The sequence below is a fragment of the Microtus oregoni genome, unplaced genomic scaffold (assembly GCF_018167655.1).
Source record: "Microtus oregoni isolate MIOR12 unplaced genomic scaffold, Mior012 000033F_ref0000390, whole genome shotgun sequence".
NCBI lineage: Eukaryota > Metazoa > Chordata > Mammalia > Rodentia > Cricetidae > Microtus > Microtus oregoni.
The window spans coordinates 17,088,660-17,110,368 of record NW_024543092.1 but is presented as its reverse complement, the minus strand read 5'-3'; the positions used below and the strand labels follow the sequence as shown (position 1 = coordinate 17,110,368).

At 51.5% G+C, this 21,709-nt stretch overlaps 2 protein-coding genes across 2 annotated transcripts in view; one reads left to right on the top strand and one right to left on the bottom strand.

Moving 5' to 3' along the window:
• Ezr (ezrin) overlaps positions 1-19,414 on the top strand; it is a 41,860-nt gene extending 22,446 nt beyond the window's left edge. Inside the window, exons 3-13 of the mRNA XM_041680177.1 lie at positions 1,885-1,980; positions 2,917-3,191; positions 3,676-3,759; positions 4,570-4,716; positions 10,584-10,680; positions 15,188-15,351; positions 15,560-15,690; positions 16,379-16,539; positions 16,841-16,933; positions 17,858-18,109; positions 18,230-19,414. Of these exons, the coding sequence (XP_041536111.1) occupies positions 1,885-1,980; positions 2,917-3,191; positions 3,676-3,759; positions 4,570-4,716; positions 10,584-10,680; positions 15,188-15,351; positions 15,560-15,690; positions 16,379-16,539; positions 16,841-16,933; positions 17,858-18,109; positions 18,230-18,394 (1,665 nt within the window). The 3' untranslated portion in view covers positions 18,395-19,414. The remainder of the gene's footprint in view (positions 1-1,884; positions 1,981-2,916; positions 3,192-3,675; positions 3,760-4,569; positions 4,717-10,583; positions 10,681-15,187; positions 15,352-15,559; positions 15,691-16,378; positions 16,540-16,840; positions 16,934-17,857; positions 18,110-18,229) is intronic.
• A 263-nt stretch (positions 19,415-19,677) lies between these two features.
• Positions 19,678-21,709, bottom strand: part of Sytl3 (synaptotagmin like 3) — a 56,424-nt gene continuing 54,392 nt past the window's right edge. Inside the window, exons 14-15 of the mRNA XM_041680179.1 lie at positions 20,925-21,130; positions 19,678-19,843 (exon numbers count right to left, since the gene is read on the bottom strand). Coding sequence (XP_041536113.1) covers positions 19,734-19,843; positions 20,925-21,130 — 316 coding nt within the window. The 3' untranslated portion in view covers positions 19,678-19,733. The remainder of the gene's footprint in view (positions 19,844-20,924; positions 21,131-21,709) is intronic.

The following is a 21,709-nucleotide window of genomic DNA, read 5'->3' as shown; positions in this document are numbered from 1 at the left end:
AGCGACATTGCTTCCACAGCATAGCAGGAAACTATATAGTACAAGGGGAAAATGAGACTACAGTCACAGATCCGAGGAACGAGGCTTGTCCCAGAACCAGACCCTCCAGCCTGATGGAGCCAAGGGACAGAGACCATGGGCATGCTGGCACTCCTGTGACGACACCCCGAGACATCACCCCACCATCCTGCCACTGCAACAGCCTCTCCCCTCGCAGTCCAGGCTGCAGCCTGTCACTGGACTAGCTGGGGCTCCATGTAGAGCAAGAACTGGCATTGGATGTGCTGTGGGGACAGGAGGCATGGGACACAGTACTTCAGCTGCTGCTTGGCTGACTGATTCAGGCACCCCTGTCCTTGTGTCTTAAAAGTCTGTCATCCAAACCCGTCCCAAGGCAGAGGTGAGGGTCAGCCCCCGAGCTACTGAGACCCTTCTTTGGCTGAAGCTGAGAGGTGAATCACAGGACCGTGAAGGCAGTGGAAATAACGACTTTGTGGGAGTGCGGGATTCCCCCATGGGAGGACCATGGTTTCAGAATGTACCGAGGGAAGGTGTTTAACCTGCCCTTGGGGGAAGCCCATCTTTTAAACTAAAACCGCAGAAGCTCATTCATTGAGAACAGTAAGGAGGGAGTGTCAAGTCAGGGCAACTGAGAGTGGTGGCCTTGGCTACACGGGATGCTTGCAGACTGACTTAGCCATCCACACAAATGCAGGAGAGGACTCTGAGTGGTGGCCTTGGCAGTCAGTGGAAGCCTAGAGCCCTGGAGAGGGAGGTCAGATGGACAGGACCAGGCTGAGGTTGCAGTTGGGCGGATGAACTGCAAAGGGTGGATTAGAGCCAGAACCCGCTTGCTATGTATGTAGGACTTTGTTGTGCAGCCCGCATCACCTCGGATGATAAGGCGCTGGTTTGTGCAGAGTAGGAAGTTGGCAGGGGTTTACGGAGAGTCCTCTGCACTCAGCACAAGGGAATGGGCTTCACGAAGTCCTGGGGGCAGAGTGTGTGGAGCAAGCCAAATTTCCCTCACACCATCCCTGATAGAGTCTTGGGGTGGTGCATCCCCACTGATGTGTGGGGTGCACGAGCAGGGCGGCCCATGACAGTTCATAAGCAGAGATTCTGGAGGTAGTAAGCATTTGCCCCTCTACAGATGAGGGTGTCAGGTGGCTAGGGTTCCTCGTTGCCCTGTGTGTATGGTTTCTCTTTTTAGGGAAGATGAGACATTTCACAATGTAACCTGTGATGGTCCCTAACTCACACCCTTCTTGCCCTGCACCCCTGAAAGCTGGGATCTGGTGTGTACCATCAACACATGGCTTCCTATGTGGTTTCTGGTGTGTTCAGTCAGTCTAGTCTAGCGTGTTGTTTATACCTCCCAGGAACTCCTAGAAGGACAGGTTTAATGTTTCCTGTCATGGCGTTTAAAACTGCAACATCTAAGGTTTAGGACTTAGTTCTCTTATGTGTGTGGGTGTGAGTATGTGTGTCTATGTGTATGGGGGGGGGATTATTTCCATGGACCATGTGTGGTGCTGGTGATTTCCAGCCATCCCCCTGCCTGAGCATCCTGATGCAGGGCAGTATGCCTAGACATTCCCGAAGGTGGTCTCTCCGTTCTGTGTGCTCATCCCAGCCAGCCCGAGCCTGCAGTCAAGGGTAAAGCTTACAGATAACCTAGAATCCGGTCAGATTCAGGCTAAAATATGTCACTTATGCTTTGACATGACATCTGGGCCAGAGGTTGTGCTCGAGACTGCCTGTTTGCCGTACCAGTCAGAGTCCCGGTCTCTGGGGACTGGTGAACACATGGCGGGGGCACCCACTGGCTGGCGTTGCCTGTGTGAGGGTGTTTCTCATGGTGGGCCTCTCGTTCTCCCACAGGTGGTAAAGACGATTGGCCTCCGTGAAGTGTGGTACTTTGGTCTCCAGTATGTGGACAATAAAGGATTTCCTACCTGGTTGAAACTTGATAAAAAGGTAAGTCGGAGTTCACCATCTGCAGGCCATTAGTTAACTGGTCATCAAAACCAGAATGCCTCCACCGTGTCTGCTGTGGGAGCTCCTTCCCTCTGTCAGCTAGCAGGCATAGACCCAGCATATGTCTTTGTCTTTGTGTTCCTTGTTATTTGTGTAAAGACTTTTATAGACAGAGGGGCTGCAAGCTTCCAGGAAGGTAGAATCAGATCTTGGCACTCCTCCCCTTGAGTCCCCTGTTGGGGCAGGTAATAGCTAACTGCCTTGTTTCCCCCCACCTCCACCCCCCCATGAGATTAATCTAGAAGTCATGAGTCACCTACCATATTGTCAGAACCTGCTGTTCTGTTTGAGTCTGCAGTAAATTATCTTCTAGCTCTGAAAATTTGGCAACGTCACTCATAATAATGAAAGCTAAGTGTGTTTTCTTCGGACCCTTGCAGGCTGTGCTGTTTTTCCTCCACCTCATTTTCCATGTCACTGCAAGGAGGGCGAGAGGGGTCAGTTCATGGTCCAGGCACAGGCTGGCTTGGGGCAGGTCCCAGCGTGACGACATGGGGTCATTCCTAAATGAGCTCTTTGGAACCGATAGCACTGTCCCAAGAAATGGCAGAGGGACGAGCGGTCCTGCAGCCTAGTAGCTGGGTTTCCAACAGAGCCAAGATGCTTTAGGCTGACATCACAAGCTACAGTGATGGATTTGGGGCTAAGGAATGTGCTGAATTAGTCCAGGCATGGTGGGTCATGCCTGGAATCCCAGGTCTCAGGAGGCAGAGGCAGGAGTATCAAACTCAGGACTATCCTCCATAATGCAGCAAGTCCGAAGCAGGCCCGGGACACTCTCAGATGATAAGAACAATACTTTTATAATAGCATTTGGATCCCTGGTGTTCAGGAATGAGCTGGAGTTGGTACTGAGAACTGCCTTCTGTCCTATAGGTGTCTGCACAAGAGGTTCGGAAGGAGAACCCCGTCCAGTTCAAATTCCGGGCCAAGTTCTACCCCGAGGATGTGGCAGAGGAGCTCATCCAGGACATCACACAGAAGCTGTTCTTCCTGCAAGTCAAGGAGGGGATCCTCAGCGACGAGATCTACTGCCCCCCAGAGACAGCTGTGCTCCTGGGCTCCTACGCCGTGCAGGCCAAGTTTGGAGATTATAACAAGGAGATGCACAAGTCTGGGTACCTTAGCTCCGAGCGATTGATTCCCCAGAGGTGAGCCTCCGCCGGCCTGGGAGGAGGAAGCACCATCAAGTCACTTAGGCTGGGAGGCTGGGACTTTCTTAAGTGCTCCTTTAGGACTATTCTGAGCCAGTCCGCTCCTCTGATGATAACTGAGACACTGCAGGGTCATTGTGTCCCTTCCTCTTGTGTCTGATGGCCAGGCCCCCTTCTGACCTGCCTACTTAGCTCTGCCTGGTCTACAGTAACCTGGCCTCTGGCAAGTCTATGACCCCTTTTGGAAGAAAAGTCATTTAAAATACTGTAAAAAAGCTTACAGTGGGATTGGGTTCTTTGAAAGGCTAAATCTTCAGGCTTATATTCCAGAAAGAAAACCAGAAAGTAGAAACAAAAACCCCACGATTGTCTCATTCACAAGAACAGTAGGGGTGAATGCACTTAGGAAGGGGCCTCTTGGCTCACATGCCACAGCCCTCGAGGTGACAGCCTGCCCTGCATCTCTCCTTTTGAAACCTAGAGTCATGGACCAGCACAAGCTCACCAGGGACCAGTGGGAGGACCGGATCCAGGTGTGGCATGCAGAACACCGAGGGATGCTCAAGTGAGTGTTGCCATTTTCCGCTTACTTTCTCATGGTAGCACTTCCAGAGAGGTCAGCGTTTGGTCTTTGTGCTTGGTGACATACAGCACAGACAAGTGGGGTTCCCTTGGGGTGGGGGGGGGGGGAGAAATTTTAGAGTTTTGTTTTTTTAAACAAGGCCTGGTATTCTTGTCTGGGGTAAGAAGCAACTCAGTTTGAGCCTCAGATGCTAGCTCCAGCCATCCCTTCAGAGAAAATCCTGCAGTGAGGTCATTGCCTTCAACACTACACAGAATGTAAACATGGCCCCAGGTGAGATCGGCCATAGATCTCTGAGGGACAGAGGCCTGGAGGCTTCAGGGTGCTCAGGTAAAGATCCCAGTCCCTGCTGCTGGCCTCAGCCCTCACTACTTTCTTGCAGTGTGGGACTCGGAAACTACGTGCTGCATAGTCCTTGAGTGGCCAAGAGCCTTTGGAGTCCTTTGTTGGGATCTCTGGTCATTCTGTGAATGCAAGAAACAGGGTTATCCTAGCAAGAGAATAAAAAAAAATCTGTCTCCTTAGAAACTAGAGCAAATCAGTTAGCTCTCCTTGAATGTGTAGAGCAGATAAGTTACAGGGCTCAGGATCGCACAGACCCCTGTCAGGGAGCTGCTTGCAGGCCTAGCCCATCCCTACTGCCTAGCTGCCTCTGGTTGCTCCAGGCCTTGCCTCTCTGTAAGCCATGCCCCCACTCTCCTTTGCTGGCCTTTATTCCCAGCATCTGCAGAGGCTCGTGTGTTTGGTGTGATTTATTGCTAACCACAGAACCTATGTTTTCTTTCCCATTAGGGACAGTGCCATGCTAGAATACCTGAAGATTGCTCAGGACCTGGAAATGTACGGGATCAACTATTTCGAGATCAAAAATAAAAAAGGAACAGACCTTTGGCTTGGCGTTGATGCCCTTGGACTTAATATTTATGAGAAAGATGACAAGTGAGTTGAAATTGATCATTGGTTTTAACTGTGGGGTAGCAGGCCTACAAAGCCAAGGAAATGCCAGGTGTGTGTGTGCACACATGCTCGTGTGCATATGCGCATCTGTGTGTGTGTGTGTGTGTGTGTGGTGCGTGTCGAACAGTGTGGTAGCTTGGTGACCAGAAGTCAGTTGTACCTCCAGTCTGTTCTGCAGCACGTGGAGTCTGTGGCAAGGGAAGGCCCAGAGTGCACCAACCTTAGGACCCTGCGCCCTGTGAAGCAGAGAGGGTGTAGCTAGCTTTTAGAGGACTTTCCCCCTCCGCAGCTATTCCTAGGCTGTTGCCTAGCCAGGGTGGACTCCTGGCTCAAGGTTTGTGCTAATCCAACCAGGAATGTTGGTAATGCCAGCAGACACTCCAGGAGTCTGTAAGCAGCAGCAGCCTGTATGTAGGAACAATTAGCTAAATCCCCTGAGCCCACAGAAGGTGTCTAATTGCTTCACAGGCATCTCGTGCAAGGTCTGCTAGCAGACTCATAGGAAGAGAGCCGCCTGGCGCCAGGAGTCTCTTGTCTGCCGCAGGTGTTCGCCTGCCCGAGTTGCCTTTTTCCCACCAGGGGAAATCAGCCGGCTTTAGCAAGGGTTGCCTGAGTGCAGAAGCTGGGCAACAGGAGTGTGCCATGGTCTTGATGTCAGCCTGGAGCCCTGAGGTGCAGACAAGCCCTGTGAAGTGTATGAGGATGTGTCGGCCCCCCCTTGTCTCACCCTGCTGCCATGTCTCTGCACAGTTATCTAAGAGAGTGGCCCTGCTGGTAATAAATGATATGTACATAAAGCATCCAGCTAGTGGCCAGGCATGGTGGCACACACCTTTAATCCAGCATTCAGGAGGCAGAGGCAGACAGAGGTCTGTGAATGCAAGGCCAGCAGGGGCTACACAGTGAGACCCTGTCTAAAATATAAAATAACCCATTCAGAACATCCCAGGAACCCTAGACGCGGACTGTGGAGTGAGGAATGTTTCATGCTTGCTTCTGAACAAGTGTGCTTGGTGCGGTGTTGGTAGAGAAGCAAGGGCAGTCTGAGCCACAGGCGACAGGTGCTCTCGGCCCACAGGCCCTCCTCCGCGCCAGGACTAGAGGCTGGGGACTCTGAGGCACCACCATGCCAAAAAGCTGGGCCTGGGGTCAGAAAGTGAGCACCCAACCCTGGCTGTGGGAAGCTGCCTCTGCCTTTTAGCTCCGTTTGTGAATGGCCAGATTTTGTAACAAGCCCTGGCAAGGGCTGTCCAAACAGGTTTTTCCAGCTGTAAGAAACAGCCATGGGCAGGAACTTGCTGATGTCAGCTTGTAACCAGCCTAGCCCACAGAAATGTTGCCTTTTTTCCCCCAAGTAAATTTTGAACTGTGCCCTACTGGGGTCCCCACCCACCCCCAGGCTCCTTCCCATTCAGCAGCCAATGCAATTCCCCTGGTGGCAGCACTGTGACTTCTAAAGGAAGCACAGCCTCTCTACAGAGGAAAAGCATTGAGGTCGAGACCGAATAGGTTAACAGCCAGGTTTTCTCCTGTTTGCAGTAGCTACAGGAGATTGTTCCCGCCTCCAAGGGACCAGAGCTCTAAGGCCCTGAGTATTGAATTGCATCCTTCACCAATAGAACTAGTGGTAGGGATTGGGTATTCTTGATACATTGTTAATAGGGCAATTTGATACACAAATAAACAGATATATCTTTATCATAGTCTTTTTGAAATTAAATGGGCTCTGGCCGGGAAATGCCTCCTAGAGACCCCCTTCTCATGGTGTACGGCTTAGAACAGTGGGAGCATAGGTAGTGAAAGCCTGTGTGTGTCCCCCTTCTTTAATCCTTGGCTCGGAAGGAGGGGTGATGGGCTCAGAAGTCCAGCTGAGCCGGACTGTAATTGCTCCTGGCATTCCCCTACCAAAGCTGTCCTGTCTCCCCCCTTGGCGTCAGCATGTCAAGCCGCCTCACTCCACCATGAAGCGGTGGTGTAGGCAGCATTCCTGACTCTTAAAGACTGGGTCCCGGGGGAGCTTGTGGACTGGTGGGAACATCAGTCCATCCGTCCGTGTGGTCACTGAGGGTGACTTCACAAACGTGCCGCTCTCGGCTGGCAGCACCCTAGCCTGGAGCTGGTGTGTCTCACCGTGAATTATGGCATCCGTACTTGTCCCAAGAAATGAAAACCAAGATCACGTACTATGTTTTGTTATCGCAGTAGGTTTTGATAGAAGATTTAAGAATAGTAAAATGTAGACTTATGTTTATTTGCTGACTTTTGACAAATGTGCCTGAAAAATCCCAAATCATATCAAGACGTAGAGTATTTATCATCTCAGCTGGGCCCTTGTGGCCTTTAATCCCAGCACTCAAGAGGCCGAGGCAGGTGGATATCTGAATTTGAGGCCAGCCTGGTCTACAGAGTGAGTTCCAGGACAGCATGAGCTACAGAGAGAACCCTGTCTCAAGAAACCACCCCGCCACCCCCCCCCCCAAATATCTCCATTGCTGCTGATTTTGGATTTAAAAAGTTTTAAATATCCTTAAAAAAATTATTCCCAACTTAAGTTTAAAACAGTACAAAGAATTCCCCTATACCTTTTACCCATCTTCCTGCAAGGGTGACCACCAGGACTGGTGCTCACACGGACGGTGGCGCTCTGTGGGTCTCATTTCCACATGTTGTCCCAGCAGCCGGTTTCCGCTTCTGACACCCAGCCAGCATCAGCACCGTGCTTCCTTGTCTCCTGGCTCCTCAGCACTGCTGGCCTGGACTTTCCACTGACTTTCTAAAGCCTTCAGCTTCATAGGGCCAGGGTTTGCTCACATCAGATTGGAGTTTTGCCCTTTGGGCGAGAATCCCATAGAAGGGCCTGAGGCCTCCCACAAAGAGCAGCAGGTAGTGTCCGTGGGTCCAGCCCTCAGTGGGAGCCTCCACTGCCATGCCTGTCCTTCTCAGTTGGCAGTATATTTTAGGGAGATTCTGTGAGACTGAGCTTACTGACACGGACTCTGACATTCTGCTATTGATTCTGATGTCCGTGGGTGAAACCTTCATGAGATTATTTCTGTGTTATGGCAGTCTGGGGGAGGGGAGGGCAATCTCTCACAGATACACATAGCTCGAAGGAGCCAGTTTCTTTCTTCCATTTACTCGGCTCTGTATTAAAATGAAGTGTGGGTACTTGTCAGTGGTAATGTTGTTCACTTTATTACTCAGGCTGTTTCAGATTCGGCCTGTAGGGGACCTTGGCATTGGGACCTGCATCCTTTCCAAGTATCCCCATTGTGCTGAGGGTGTCCTTATCCTCTCACATCTCAAGATGCCTCAGTCCAGTCCTGTGTGTGCCCAGAATCCAGCCATCTGCAGATACTTCTGTGTTTTTGGTAGAGGCGCCCACGTTGCCATCATCAGCCGCCTCCAGTTCCAGCTTACAAGTCACCCAGGCTACCCTAGAACTCACCACTCTCCTGCCCCTCAGCTTTCCTGGTGCTGGGACTATTGGCATGCACCACCTGTTCTCTCCCACCCCTTTCTAAGTGACACATACGGGCAGTCACAGGATAAATCTGTGGCAGATAAATCTCCTTCGTGGGCCATGCCCATGTCCTACGTGTGATCTGTTTGGACAGGGAGAGGCAAAGAGGGTGCTTGTAGGCTTTCGTTTTCCAACTGGTTAAGAATTAAAGGGTGTTCTTTAACTTAGAAGTGAGTCACAGCTACCATGTTTAACGTTGTGCTTTGATACAGCAATTAGGCTTATGAGTGGCTACGGGATTGTCGTTCATGTGAGCTTTCAAAGTCTCCAAGGCCATGTTGGGCCCAGCCTTTGGAAAACAGGTGCCTGTTGAGCTTGGAGGCCTGGCTTTTCTGGGTCAGAGACTAGAGAGACCTGTACAGACAGGAGCTGTGGGCCAGAGCCCGGCCTCCCTGGGCTTTAAGGAGCTGAGACATTGATCCGGCCATGTGGCTAATGGGTTGAGTAGCTGTCTCCCGGTTCTTAGTGCTTCTATGACCAGCTTTGTCCTCAGAGTCTGGAGCAAGTGCTCCAGAAGCAGCTGCTTGTCATTGCCATGTTTTAGCTTTTCTCTGTGTGTATGTGGGGCGGGGGGACACAGATGGAGGATGCTGGGGACATACACAGGTGGAGGATGCTGGGGATACAGGCGGAGGATGCTGGGGACACAGGCAGCAGATGCTGGGGACGCAGGCAAGGATGTTGGGGACACACAGGCAGAGGATGCTGGTAGGCGCAGGCTATGGCTGTATTTCAAGTGTTTTGAGACTATATTGCTGAAAGTTACGTGTATAGGGTGACGATAAAGTGACAGACACGCCGCATTCGAGTGACATGATGCGTGCTAGCGGTGGCTGCAAGCATAGGTGACAGAATTGTGAAGAATGAGTTTATACCAAAGGCTTCCGCCCTGGACCACCCTGGCCTGTGGCCTACATTGCTTCTGCAGTTGTACCGTGACTACTGTGCCCTGGAAGCCCTCTTGTGGCCTTCAGAGGCTGCCTTTTGTTTTTGACCCAGCCTTTGCTGCCAAAGCAAAAACCCGCCCTGCCCATTATGTCGTTAGGCGCTGGATGCCGCCCCAACCCCCAGCCTTGCTGTGATTGCTGAAAGTAGGAACTGTAGGGGACGGCTGGTTGATCTTTTTCCCTCCTGTTAATTCTCATTTTCGGTGTGTGTCCAGAAGCCAGAGGACATCAGATCAGGAGCCCTGCTTGATCACGCTCCACTTTATTCCCTTAAGACAGGGTCTCTTGTTGAGCCTGAAGCTAGTCTGGTTGCCAGTGAAACTTAGCAATCCTGTCTCTGCCACCACAGTGGTTACTGATGCCTTTTGTTTATGAGTTCTGTGGATTTGAAGTCTGGCCTTCATACTTGTGTAGAGAACACTCTTCCCCGTGAGCCATCTCCCCAGCCCAGGGCTATTTTGATGGCTGTACTTGGACAGTAGTTTCAGAGTCTGTCCTGTGTTGCTATTTCTGGTGCAGCACTGGAAAGAAGGGTGGGGACATGATTAAGCGAGCGGTGTGGTCTTGACATCTCTTGGTGGGAAAGCCAGGATTCGGCCAGTGATGTAGTAACACGGAGTAGTAGGACCATACAGGGCTTCCGTGTAGTCTCAGAGTCACCTGGACGGACACAGGGCAGCATCTAGCAAGGTAGGAGCATGTGCTGGATGAGAGCCAGAGGCACAGAGTCCGTCTGTCCTGCCCGCTTCCATTAGTCAGTGGCTTCTCTTTGTGATGGAGGCTTATATGGAAAGCAAGGCACGTTTCTATAAAGCTAAAGGTAACGAGGATCTAAATAACCCTGACATGGTCTGTGTCAGAGAGGGAGGGAAGGGGTCTGGGGGAGAAGACAAGGAAGCGTGTTGCCGCCCGGAACCCCATGTTGAAAGTGTAGTTTGAGAGCTGGAAGGCTACTCTCAGGTGAGTAGAAACAGTTGACATGTCTGAAGCGAGCATTGGTTGGCCAACAGGAAATTAATCAGACCAGCAGAACGGAACCAGCTGTGTGAGAGCTTGGGGGGAGGGTCGCTGTGTGGGGATTTGAGGCAGGAGGCTCCAGGCTGGACGTCAGATAGGACAAAAGGGTATTCCAGATTAAGAATTAGCTCTTAGGCAAGATGACCAGGGTGCTGTAACACAACTTCCTGAAACTGAGAAAAATGACAGTGTGGCCGTGTCAAGGCTGGACCTGGGATGGCAGAGGCTGTTGAGATGCGGTGTATTACTAATTAGGGACTTGCTTTATGTTTTAAAGAGAGATTTGCTAAGGTCTCTCAGTCCTAGAGTGCTCATGAGTCCGGACACCTAACCAACTGCTGCTTTTCTTCTTCTAACCTCAGGTTGACCCCAAAGATCGGCTTCCCTTGGAGTGAAATCAGGAACATCTCTTTCAATGACAAGAAGTTTGTCATTAAGCCCATCGACAAGAAGGCCCCTGTAAGTTCAACTGTAGACCCGCTACTGCTTAGAGGTCTCAGCTAGCTGGGTTTTCAGAACATTGAAGCTCCTCTGTGTCCTGGGAAGACAGTGTTTCTCAGAGTTCCCTCTTATGGAGGCTCAGAGAGACCTTTGTGCCACATGATTGACCACCACAGTGGGAGGTTGTTATGGAGACCAGATGTGTCCATCCAAGTTAGATGATATAATCTCAGCCTTCACATGGAGAAAAAGACAGTTCTCAGTCACTGACCTTGACCAAGTGATAATAAGCATTTCCCAAAATGACACACTTCTGCCGTGGCACACCCAACTTGCCCAATGTTCGTGTAGGCAGCCAGCCTACCCCTCATACCAACTTGTGGGTGCAGCTCATGCCAGTGTCTCCTTGGTAGCTGGTTGGAACATAGACAATGAGGCTTTCAAATCCAAAGGACCAAAATGTGACTTTCTGTACCTTCTTGGGCTGAGCAGTTAAGAAGCGTTCTAGCGTTTCAGAGCATGGCGGCTCCCCAGGGCTTCCACTCTGCCTCTTGTTTCTTCCTCACACCTTTCCCCATGGTCACTCCGGTCATCACATGACCTTCACTTAAGCCGGTGCTCTCTGCCCATGTGGGAGGGGCAGAGTGTAAGAACTGAAAGGATCAGTGTATTGTGGGACTTCATTTGGGTTTATTCTGTCAGCATTTAAACATTTAGCGGACATTAGCTCAGAATATTAAAGACAGACATAGACACAGCTACAGTATGGAGGAAATGGCCAGAATTCTGTTTTCTGGTTTTTTTTTTAAATCATAATATTTTTTTTTCTAGAGCTTGCTCTTTTTACTACAGTTATAGATCGGGAACGACTAGGTCCCCGTATCTTTTGTCCCTAGTCACAGTGGGAAGCTTAGGGAGGCAGACGCAGTCATGCGATCCACTGCGGAATGGCAGATCCCCTCAAACACTCCATGCTGCTGCCGTTGCTTTCCCCACACACAGGCTCGGCTGCAGGAGTTGCCAAATCAGCAGGTCTCGCGGCTTGGCTCAGCTGGCGGAGGTATTTTCTTTATTGAAATGTGCCCTGCTGTGTGTGAGCTTGTGCTCCGCCTCCGCAGGCGCTCACACAGTTCTTCAAAATCAAACTGTGTTTAATGCAGACTCGGGCTCCATGGTAACACTCCCATCAGTATGTGGTCCCACCAGCTGAGGGCTAGCAGACTCGGGCTCCATGGTAACACTCCCATCAGTATGTGGTCCCACCAGCTGAGGGCTACAGCAGTTCCACGTTTTGTGGGCAGTGAGGTGGCGTGGCTCGAAGAACAAGACAATTCTAAAGGAGGTGGCTTTCCACCCAGTGCGGTGCTTACACGCTCTCAGACCTTTGTTTAATTCCAGCTGACAGGAAAGGAAGTCTCAGGGCTAGACTGTTAAAGAGTGTGTGCACCCACGAACACATATATGTTGATCAGATTGAATTAGTGCATGCATGTTCACTACTGGGCCACCCCATGGGAAGCCTCACTTAAAGAAAGAGACGTAAGGAGATGACTCAGGCAGGTGCTTGCCATGCCGGCTTGAGGGCCTGAGTCTGGATCCCTGCACCTACCTGATGGCAGCCCCAGTGGTTAGGGGAAGGTGAGATAGCCAGCCCGTCTAGCTGGACTTCTGAGCCCCAGGTTCACAGAGACCCTGCCTCAGAAAATAAGGTGGAGAGTGATTAAGGAAGATTCCTGATTGATGTGCCTACCCTCAACACACGCACCACCTCCGCTGCGTGCACCCCAGGAGCCTGTGTGCCGGGACTCACCCGTGGCCATGGACAGCTGCCAGTTCTACACTGTGAGGGAAAAGCGGTAACACCAGGCAGAGAGTAGGACTGTGAGTCTGGCAGTGAGCGGGCTGAGGAGAGGGAGGCCCGTATTAGGGAGCTGAGGGGCAGTGGAAGAGGCGGTGTCCCAGTGACCCTCCAGATCTTACCGGGGCTGCCGTGTGGCCATGCCTTGCGGCAGCATTTACTTTGAGCACAAGAAAACCCCATTTTCAAGTTAGACTTTGATGTTAAAGACAACAGAAACCCTGATGGTGAAGGAGGTATAGGGTTTTTTCCTTGTTGCAGCCTTGTGAAGGGAACCCTGGGAATTTAGAGAACCTCTCTAGAGGACCAGGCCAGAAGGCAGCTTCTCGCTCGCCAGCTCACAGAGATTTGGGGCCTCATTTTGGCTTTTGGGTGGGATCTCTGATCTTACTTCCCTTTCTGCTTGTCCAGGCAGCCTGTGAAAGGCCAAAGCAGTCCCTTCCCTTCAGACTAGGTCCCCCCATTCCTGTAGCATCCAGGGAAAGGGAGAGAGCTCTCAGGCAGCTGATCCATGGCATTTGAACTGTTAGGAAATGTCTGGACTCTGCTCAGCTGATTGCTAGGGCAGCCTTCTCAGGAGCCCCTCTGACAGAACAAGATGGAGCTTCCTGGGAGTGTAGCAGGGCTTGTCTCCTTTGCCTGACAGGATTTGGGGTGTCCTGGGTTCCCTCTTTCTTAGTCTTTTTGTGCCTGATGTCTGTTTTAGGACATGGGCTGTCTGTTGTAAGAAAGCTCCCCCTGGTCCCTTCTGTTTTGCATTAAGACGCACTGTGGGGACTTGAACTTGGAAATCTTTAGCTTTGGGGACTTGAACTCGGAAATCTTTAGCTTGGAGTCATAACTGGCTTCTTTCTAAGGTACCGGTGAAATTCCCTCCCCTCATCCATGTAGCTGCCAACTGTTCTCTCTCTGAATGTTTGCTAGTGGTTTCTGGGTCTTTTTCTTACAGGCAGGGTCAGGGAGTCTCGTGTCCGCCTGTAGCTCTAACTCTTGAATCTAGGTGATGGGTGTTTTCTAAAGGGGAGTTGGTACATTTCTCTGCACGTACTTGTGAGTCACAGTGGAACGTTTTTTGGGCTGTGTGCCTCTGAAGCCATAAGCCAAGGTTGTTTCCTCTTGTGTAATAAGAGATAGGTAGGTAATAAAAATTCCTGTTTCTCTCAGCTCTGTGGGCTCCTCCCTGGGAAACTCAGTGAGTTAATAATCAGTCTGAAACCAGAAGGGAGCCCCACCCAGGAAGTTGAGGGTTTCAGATGGCCTCATGCAGACAGGGGAACTAAACGGGCTCCCCTTGGGTGTGTCACTTGGCTAGTCCAGCATGCTATCAGTCTCTAGGGTGGCTGTGGGTGGGATGCACACTGCTGTGTTTCCATCACCTTCCTTCCAGATGGCTGGAGGAAGCCACGAGGCATTTCCAAATAGGCCATGTCTCCCCTCTGTCACACAAGCTATCGTGGAAGGACCAAGAAGTTAGGAAGTGAGGTTGTGTGTCGTCATTGCCCTGGTTTTAGGTCCAGCAATGAATTTTCACATATTGGATGGATTTTAATTCTATTTTGTATGTTTCTAGTAACACGTTTTACGCCAAGAATAATTAGTTTGGGGTTAATCTATAACTATATAGATGAGATACTGTTAACATGAGTAACAAGAACACTGTTCTCCAAGCACAAGCCTGTCTGCAGTTCCTGCAGACAGAATTTCCAAATACCATGCTCTGCCCCAAGTACATAAGGCATAAGGCAGCTGGCACCGATAAGTAGCCACTGCGTGTGGAGCCAGTGTTTACTGTCCCAGGTATTACTCGAGTCCCTTATGAACAGTCTCCAGTTTAGTCCCGTGACATTCCCACTATATCGTCACCCTCATTCCCTGACTCTGAGTGATGGGTAACTTGCTCAGGGTTGTAGGACTCAGCAGTAGTGGCGTGTATTAACGGGCTATCACCCAGCTACTATCTGTTGAGCACCGGGAGTTACTGAGTGTTGATTTGGTCCTGGGAGACAGATGAGTAGACAGCCACTGCCCTCAGGAGGGAGCTGTGGTCTAGTGGGGGTCGGATGCAGAAGTAGGCAGTGGAATGGAGTGAGTGACATGCTAGCACGGTGGCCCGGAAACAGGCCTGGGGTCACTGGGTAGATGGGGCTGGACTGACACTCCCTTTGAAGGTGCTGAGACAGTGCAGCTCAGTTCACATGGGGGTGCATCCTTGGCTCGGGGATCTGGAGCAGTGGAGATCGGGGCAGTGAGTAGTGTGTGCATAGTGATGGGCTTGGCAGGAGGCAGACAGCTCAGGACCAGGAATGGAAGGATGGTGACAGCAGGGGCTGGGGAGGCAGACACCAAAACATAATACACTAGGGGGCCCGTGATGACCACCCCCCTGCTTTCTCAGGACAGGGGAGGCCTCTTGACAGAAGGCCGTAGACCGAGATTTAGTGTGTACAAACCCACGCTAGGCATACCACGCATAGACCACAAATATGTATGTGAGTGGATACACACGTGCTCATACACAGACCACACACACGCCCCCATGGGGAGTGAACATTTCTGGCCCCATCCTCTGTGGCATTTGGCCCGTTAGAGAAGGTTCTGGAACTCTGAAGTGTGGTCTTGGGAAAGGAGGAGCTGGGTTCAACCAGGCCACCCTGTTCTGTTTCATAGGACTTCGTGTTCTACGCCCCACGCCTGAGAATCAACAAGCGGATTCTGCAGCTTTGCATGGGGAACCATGAGCTGTACATGCGCCGCAGGAAGCCCGACACCATCGAGGTGCAGCAGATGAAGGCCCAGGCCCGGGAGGAGAAGCACCAGAAGCAGCTGGAGCGGTGAGCGGCCAAAGAGCCCAGTAGAATGTCACCATCTGTAGGTGTCTGGGAGCCCAGGCCTGGACAGGAACTGTCCCTAGGAACCTCTGCCACCCAGTGTGTCATCAACCATCCAGGCTCCCAAGAGAACAGAGATGTAGCAGGCCGGCAGCTGTGTCCAGGTCCAGGGCTGCCTGCCTCATCCTCCCCTTCATCTTCCCTCTACCAGACAACAGTTGGAAACGGAGAAAAAAAGGAGAGAAACCGTGGAGAGAGAGAAAGAACAGATGCTGCGGGAGAAGGAGGAGCTGATGCTTCGGCTGCAGGACTTTGAGCAGAAGACCAAGAGGGCCGAGAAAGGTCAGGAGCTCGGGCTGCCCGCCCCTTCCCACCCCACCCCACAGTCATACTGGGGTTGGCCCGCAGCCAAGAGGGGACTTGATCAAGAGTGTCTGTTTAGACAGCGGTCCTGTGCTTTAAATGTCTGCGCCTGTCATAATTGATTTCCCACTACTTTCCTGAGACTGTTTAGTGAGAGGTAGAGGCAGCCTGCAGTCAAGCTCCAGTGAGGACAGAGATGTGGGACACATTACTCCCACACCTTTTAGACTCAGTACCACATCCCCTTAGCACATACTCAGCTGCCACAGCCAGCTTGTGACACCTCCACCATCCGTCCCTGGTCACAGGAGCAGCCCTGCCCTTATAAGACACTTAGAATAGAAGGGAGATGGTGCTTGCTGGGGCCTGCCAGATCCCAGCGGGCCGGTTCTGTGTCTGAGCCAGTGTGCAGATGAGGTGGAGCTGGTGAGGGTGCAGCGGGTGCACCCAGGGGCAGGGTGTTGTCGGTGGTCTCCACACACTTAGGTCATCAGCAGGAATGAGCCCTGAGGTGTCCCTGCTCACAAGCCCGTGACTCAGTCTAGGACTTGGGGGTTTGGGGTTCAGTTTTCACTCAGTCTCCCTCAGCCTACTGGAGTGGGAATGGAAGGCTGAGGTCATTTCTTGCCTGGGAGTCTGAGCAGTTCTGACTCCATGTTCCCTGCAGAGCTCTCGGAGCAGATTGAGAAGGCCCTCCAGCTGGAGGAAGAGAGGAGGCGAGCCCAGGAGGAGTCTGAGCGTCTGGAAGCCGACCGTGTGGCTGCCCTTCGGGCCAAGGAGGAACTGGAGAGACAGGCACAGGATCAGATAAAGAGCCAGGAGCAGCTGGTAGGATTGCCTGGTTTCAGGATGCTGAATTATGGAGAGGCTGTTACTGGGGAGCCAAGCAAGCGACACCTGCCTTGCAAAGCTTTCGGCTAGGGCTGTAAGCAGATCTGCAGCCGCGGGGAGCGGGGTGGGCTGGACGCATGTGCATCCCCAGTCAGGGAGGTGCCGGCAGGGTCTCCTGGCCATGAAGGAGGGGGCGCAGGCCATCGCCGGGGAGGCCATTCATTCCTGTCGGTGAATGTTGGTTCACCGATGGATTCTGCCAGAAGGATCCTAGGAGTGACTCCACCCTCTCTTCCAGGCGGCCGAGCTGGCAGAGTACACTGCCAAGATCGCACTGCTGGAGGAGGCTCGGCGGCGCAAAGAGGACGAGGTGGAGCAGTGGCAGCACCGGGTGAGTCTGACCCCAGAGACCCTGCGTAGCCATGGGGTGGGGGAAGCCTTGCGAAGGGCTCTAGCTCAGCTGCAGGTCACATCACAAGCTTCTGGAACCTCTCAGAACCCTTTGCAGATGGCTTCTCTGTTAATGAGATGGAAATCTTGACCTGGTTGAAGAGGTAGAACAGCAGGCCAGCGCTGCATTGCCTTAGCAGAGGAACAAAGGCCTGCTTATTCCTTTCCCGCCTCCCACGCGCTTCAGCCTTGATCAGACACCCTAACTGGAATGAGTTTTTGATTCTAATTGCTTGGGTGCCCCCCTGCAGGGGTCACCGAGCTTTGAAGCAGGATGTGACAGTTGGAATGTCCTGAAGAACCTTGGAGGGCTCCAGGCTCCTCAGACTGGGCAGCAGCAGTGTTGTGTCCTGCCTAGGGTCAGTCAGCTATGGCTGAAAGAGTGCCTGGATCCACCTTTATCCCCATGTCCTCCAGGACATCTAGGTGATACGGTGTTTACCATGGACTCAACACTGTGCTTTGGCAGACCCCTTTCCCACATGTCCTGCTTCTAGGGGTTCCTTTCTGGGGCTGCCCCGGGCCTGTATCTCCCATCTCTACCATATATGTTCTCCAGCCCATTGCAAGCAGGTGAAGAAAGCCATTTATTTATAAGGCTTCTTTAAGAGGAAGGGTGATGGTGGCTGAGGATGAGACGCAGGCACAGACTCTCCCGGTGGTGGTGCTGCCAGGCTGGAGACTAGGAGTCTAGGTGGAAGACATGGTATTCAGAGTGTCCAGACTCTGCACTTGGGTGGTGCCACCCCTGTGAGAGCCGAGGAGAGTCAGGATCTCTAGGCTCCTTACTGGTAGACCGTGCTACTTCTTACAACACAGGCTGTGGGAAAGAGTTCTCATTTGACCCATGGTCTCCTCTCCAAAGGCCAGAGAAGCCCAGGATGACCTGGTGAAAACCAAGGAAGAGCTGCACCTGGTGATGACGACTCCACCACCTCCTCCACCCCCAATGTACGAACCCGTGAATTACCACGTACATGAGGGGCTGCATGACGAGGGTGCAGAGCCCATGGGCTACAGCGCTGAGCTCTCCAGTGAGGGCATCCTGGGTGACCGCAACGAGGAGAAGCGGATCACCGAGGCCGAGAAAAACGAGCGCGTGCAGCGGCAGCTGCTGGTGAGTGGGCGGAGGGTCTTCCCTCCTGTCCATCCGTATTCTCATCTCCTGGTCACTCCATGGGATCACTATGTTAGCATCATGACAGGTAGGTTAACAGATCCTTGCTTCATGTTGCAGACCCTGAGTAACGAGTTGTCCCAGGCCCGGGATGAGAATAAGAGGACCCACAATGACATCATCCACAACGAGAACATGCGGCAAGGTCGGGACAAGTACAAGACGCTGCGGCAGATCAGGCAGGGCAACACCAAGCAGCGGATTGACGAGTTCGAGGCCATGTAAAGGCCACGCCACACCACGACCCAGGGTGGAGGGCACCTCATGGCAGGGGGTGTCACCTTGGCTCTTTAGTACTCTTAAGTCTAGAACCCCCCTTGACAGGTTCCAGTCCCTCAAAGAGCAGTTTTGGGGCAGAACTGTTCTACACCAGGTCCCAGTGGAAGCCCCCCTGGTTACTTCCAGTTGTATCATAGTGCCAAACAGGCCAGATTTTTATGACAGTTACCGAATCACTTCCTGTTTTAAGCAGGATTACAGTGGATTTCGGATACCTCTAAAGGCTAAATAACTTCAGGCTGGCCCGTGTGACACAAGGTTCACCATCAGCAGGGACCACACTGCGGCGCACACCTGGGTGCCATACTTTTCCTAGTTTTGAAATGAGCTCAAATCGATTTTGTTCTTGATTTCTATGAAGGATCCATCTCCGTGTTCTAAGGGGTGAAAATGATTTTGCAATTTGAGTCTAAAGCACGCTCCCGCACAGTTTCCTTCCTCCACACCGCTGGCAGAGTCCACGGCGGTCCTTGAGAGCGTACGGTACAGGACCCTCCCGCTAGAAAACTTGGTTTCCGTGCTTGCTGTTAGCATACATTGTTGGACTTCTACCTAATGATCTGCTATAGAGAATAGTATTTATATAAAGTGATAATATGGGTTTGTAACATTAGTTCTCAAAAGGGAAAGTTTGTTCTGTATATTTTGTTACCTTTTACAGAATAAAAGAACATTAAGAACCGTGTACTCGAGACACTTGATCTGACATGGGGCAGTTGGAAACCAACTACTGCAGTAATCATGTCTGTACATAATGTTGGTGGGGTTTTGTGCATGTAAGTGCGCACTTCAATTTCCTGTCGGTTTCTCATTTAAAAAAATACACCGAGAGCATTCACACTCCGACCCGTCTATTGTGAGCGCCTCGTTCCTGTTTTCAGTTTTTGTCTTCCTTTGTGCTACCCTGTCCTTTTCAGATGTGACGTCACCACACCAGACCTATGCACAATAAAAGCTCTCCGAGGCCTTGTGTCTGCTTGCATGGGGTCTTTCGAGACATGCCCAGCACACTTACCAGAACGATGTCTTCGCAGGCTCCTTCACTGGGAGGCTTTCCATAGGAAACAGGCAGACAACACTCAGCACACTCTTTTCTCTGAGACACACGCGAAGCATAGAACTTTTGTTAATGATGAGAGCCATAGGCTGCTGCTGAGCATTTATTGAAATCAGAACACTTCTGGTCAGTAACCTCCCTAAGTGGCCATAACCACACAACTACAGTCGGTTACTGGTGCCCCGGTGGGTCAGATTCCGCTATGATCTGTTGGCCTTTGGCTTCACCTCAGTGCAGGACGAGGGTCATGTCTGTCCATAAGTTGGGACTGGACAGGACTTTCTGCCATTGAAGTTTGGACTGTGAACAGGAGTCCGTACAACCTGCAGCGCCTCCTTCTGCAATGAGATAGTAGGCGGTGGGTGAGAGCGCCCCTTTCCCCTTCCTAGTCTTTAAGAAGGGCGCTAAAGAGAAGCCCCTTCTCTCCCTAAGAGGCACCACACCCCTGCACAGGAGATGTGAGGATGGTATGTGCTGGGGTGTCCTCAGAGTGGAGTCTCCAAAGCCTAGGATTCTATGCTTGAAAGTGGTGGTTCTCAACCTGAGGGGTTATCAAAGACCATCAGAAAACACAAATACTTACATTGTGATTCATAACAGCAGCAAAATTAGAGTTCTGAATTAGCAACAAAAATAATGTTGTGATTGGGGGGGTCACCATATGAGGAACTGTATTAAGGGTTGCAGCATTAGGAAGGTTGAGAACGCTGCTGTAAAGGAGAGGAAATGAACTCCAAGCTTCCAGTTCTTCTCAGTGGGAGTCATGGACCCTTAATTCTGAGGTCAAAGGTGGGCTGGGGACCCTGGTTTTTCACGGAAAAGATTTCTCAGAGGAAGGGTTTACTCTGAAACATTTGCATCCTAAGGAATGCAACTCCAGTCTCGGTTAGTAGTTCTTAGCTGGTGATGCCGGTGTTGCCTGGGGAGGTCTTAGATGTGGGAGCCATGCTGAGAGAACAGAACTTGCCCGCTCCCAGTAGGAGGCTGTCCATACAATGCCAGCAGCCCCCTTCGGGGTGAGCTGTGCTGAATGGTGCCCTTGTCTGCCCCTCAGTGACGTCCTTCCAGATGTATGTTTGGCCGGGCTGAGATATTTTCCTTAAAGAAATAATCCTCTTATGACTGACACCAGGACAAAAGTAAATACTGTCCCTTGCCTGTTGTGAACCCTAAAGCTTTTGTTTCTTTAGCTGATCCAAATCTGATTTAAATTGCAGAAATAGTTGGTGGTATTATCTTCTCTGGTGTAGTTAAACCTGGATTTGGGGATCCCCATTAATGACGGGACAGGGCAGTTTCAAAGCCAGCTGAATCGTCTACTGTTGAAATCGGTACCCGTGTTGGGCAATCACTAAAGACATAAATCTGTGATTTTCACCAGTAAAGTCTGGGAGACACAGAGCCACAAAGTAGACTTACTTGTACCAAGCCTGGCTCCCCCGAGCAGGCGGTCACTCATGCCAAAGATGGCCTGGTCCCAGACAGTCAGCTCCAGGCTGGACTGCCTCAGCTGAGAGCTGCTCACACCATTGAACACGAAAGAGTGCTTCCATTGGGGACAAGCCTGCTTCTTCAGTACTGGGGACTTCACACGCAACTTTTGCTGGTCTGGCAGAGTGAGGCAGCTGAAGAAGGAAACGGGAAGCTTGAGGCCACAGCCCAGCGTGCGACCCCCTTCCTCATTGGTACCCATTGTCACCTAAACCCATTCTACGCTGAACTGGGTTAGGATCGAGGCCTGTCTCCTCCCTAGAATTCCTATTTCCTTTTAGGGCTGGATCCCACCTCAGGTATTTAGGGTAAGTTAGAAATCGGGGGGACGTGACCTTCACTGTGAGCTCTCCTCACGGCCACGCCACCATTGAAACCAATGCTGAGGGACCAGATCTCTGTATATCCATGGCTTCATTTTGTTCCAGTCTTAGGAAGATACATTCAGAAAAACTAAATTGCCCTAGGGTGTACACAGTAGTAGCAAGGGGTTCTATCCTGACAAGCCACCATTTTTTCCCGTGCTTCAGGGACTGGGGTTCACGCCTTTGTTAGTGTTTTCCTCTGGGGACACGGACACCGGTAATGGCTGGAATGGCAGAGTGACCAGGTGCTGAGCTAGGGAAATGCTAACTGAACTTCACACTCAATTTCAAAACTGATCTACTGGCCTATCAAGAACTGGCGAGGTCTGGGTTCCTGTTTAAAATGTG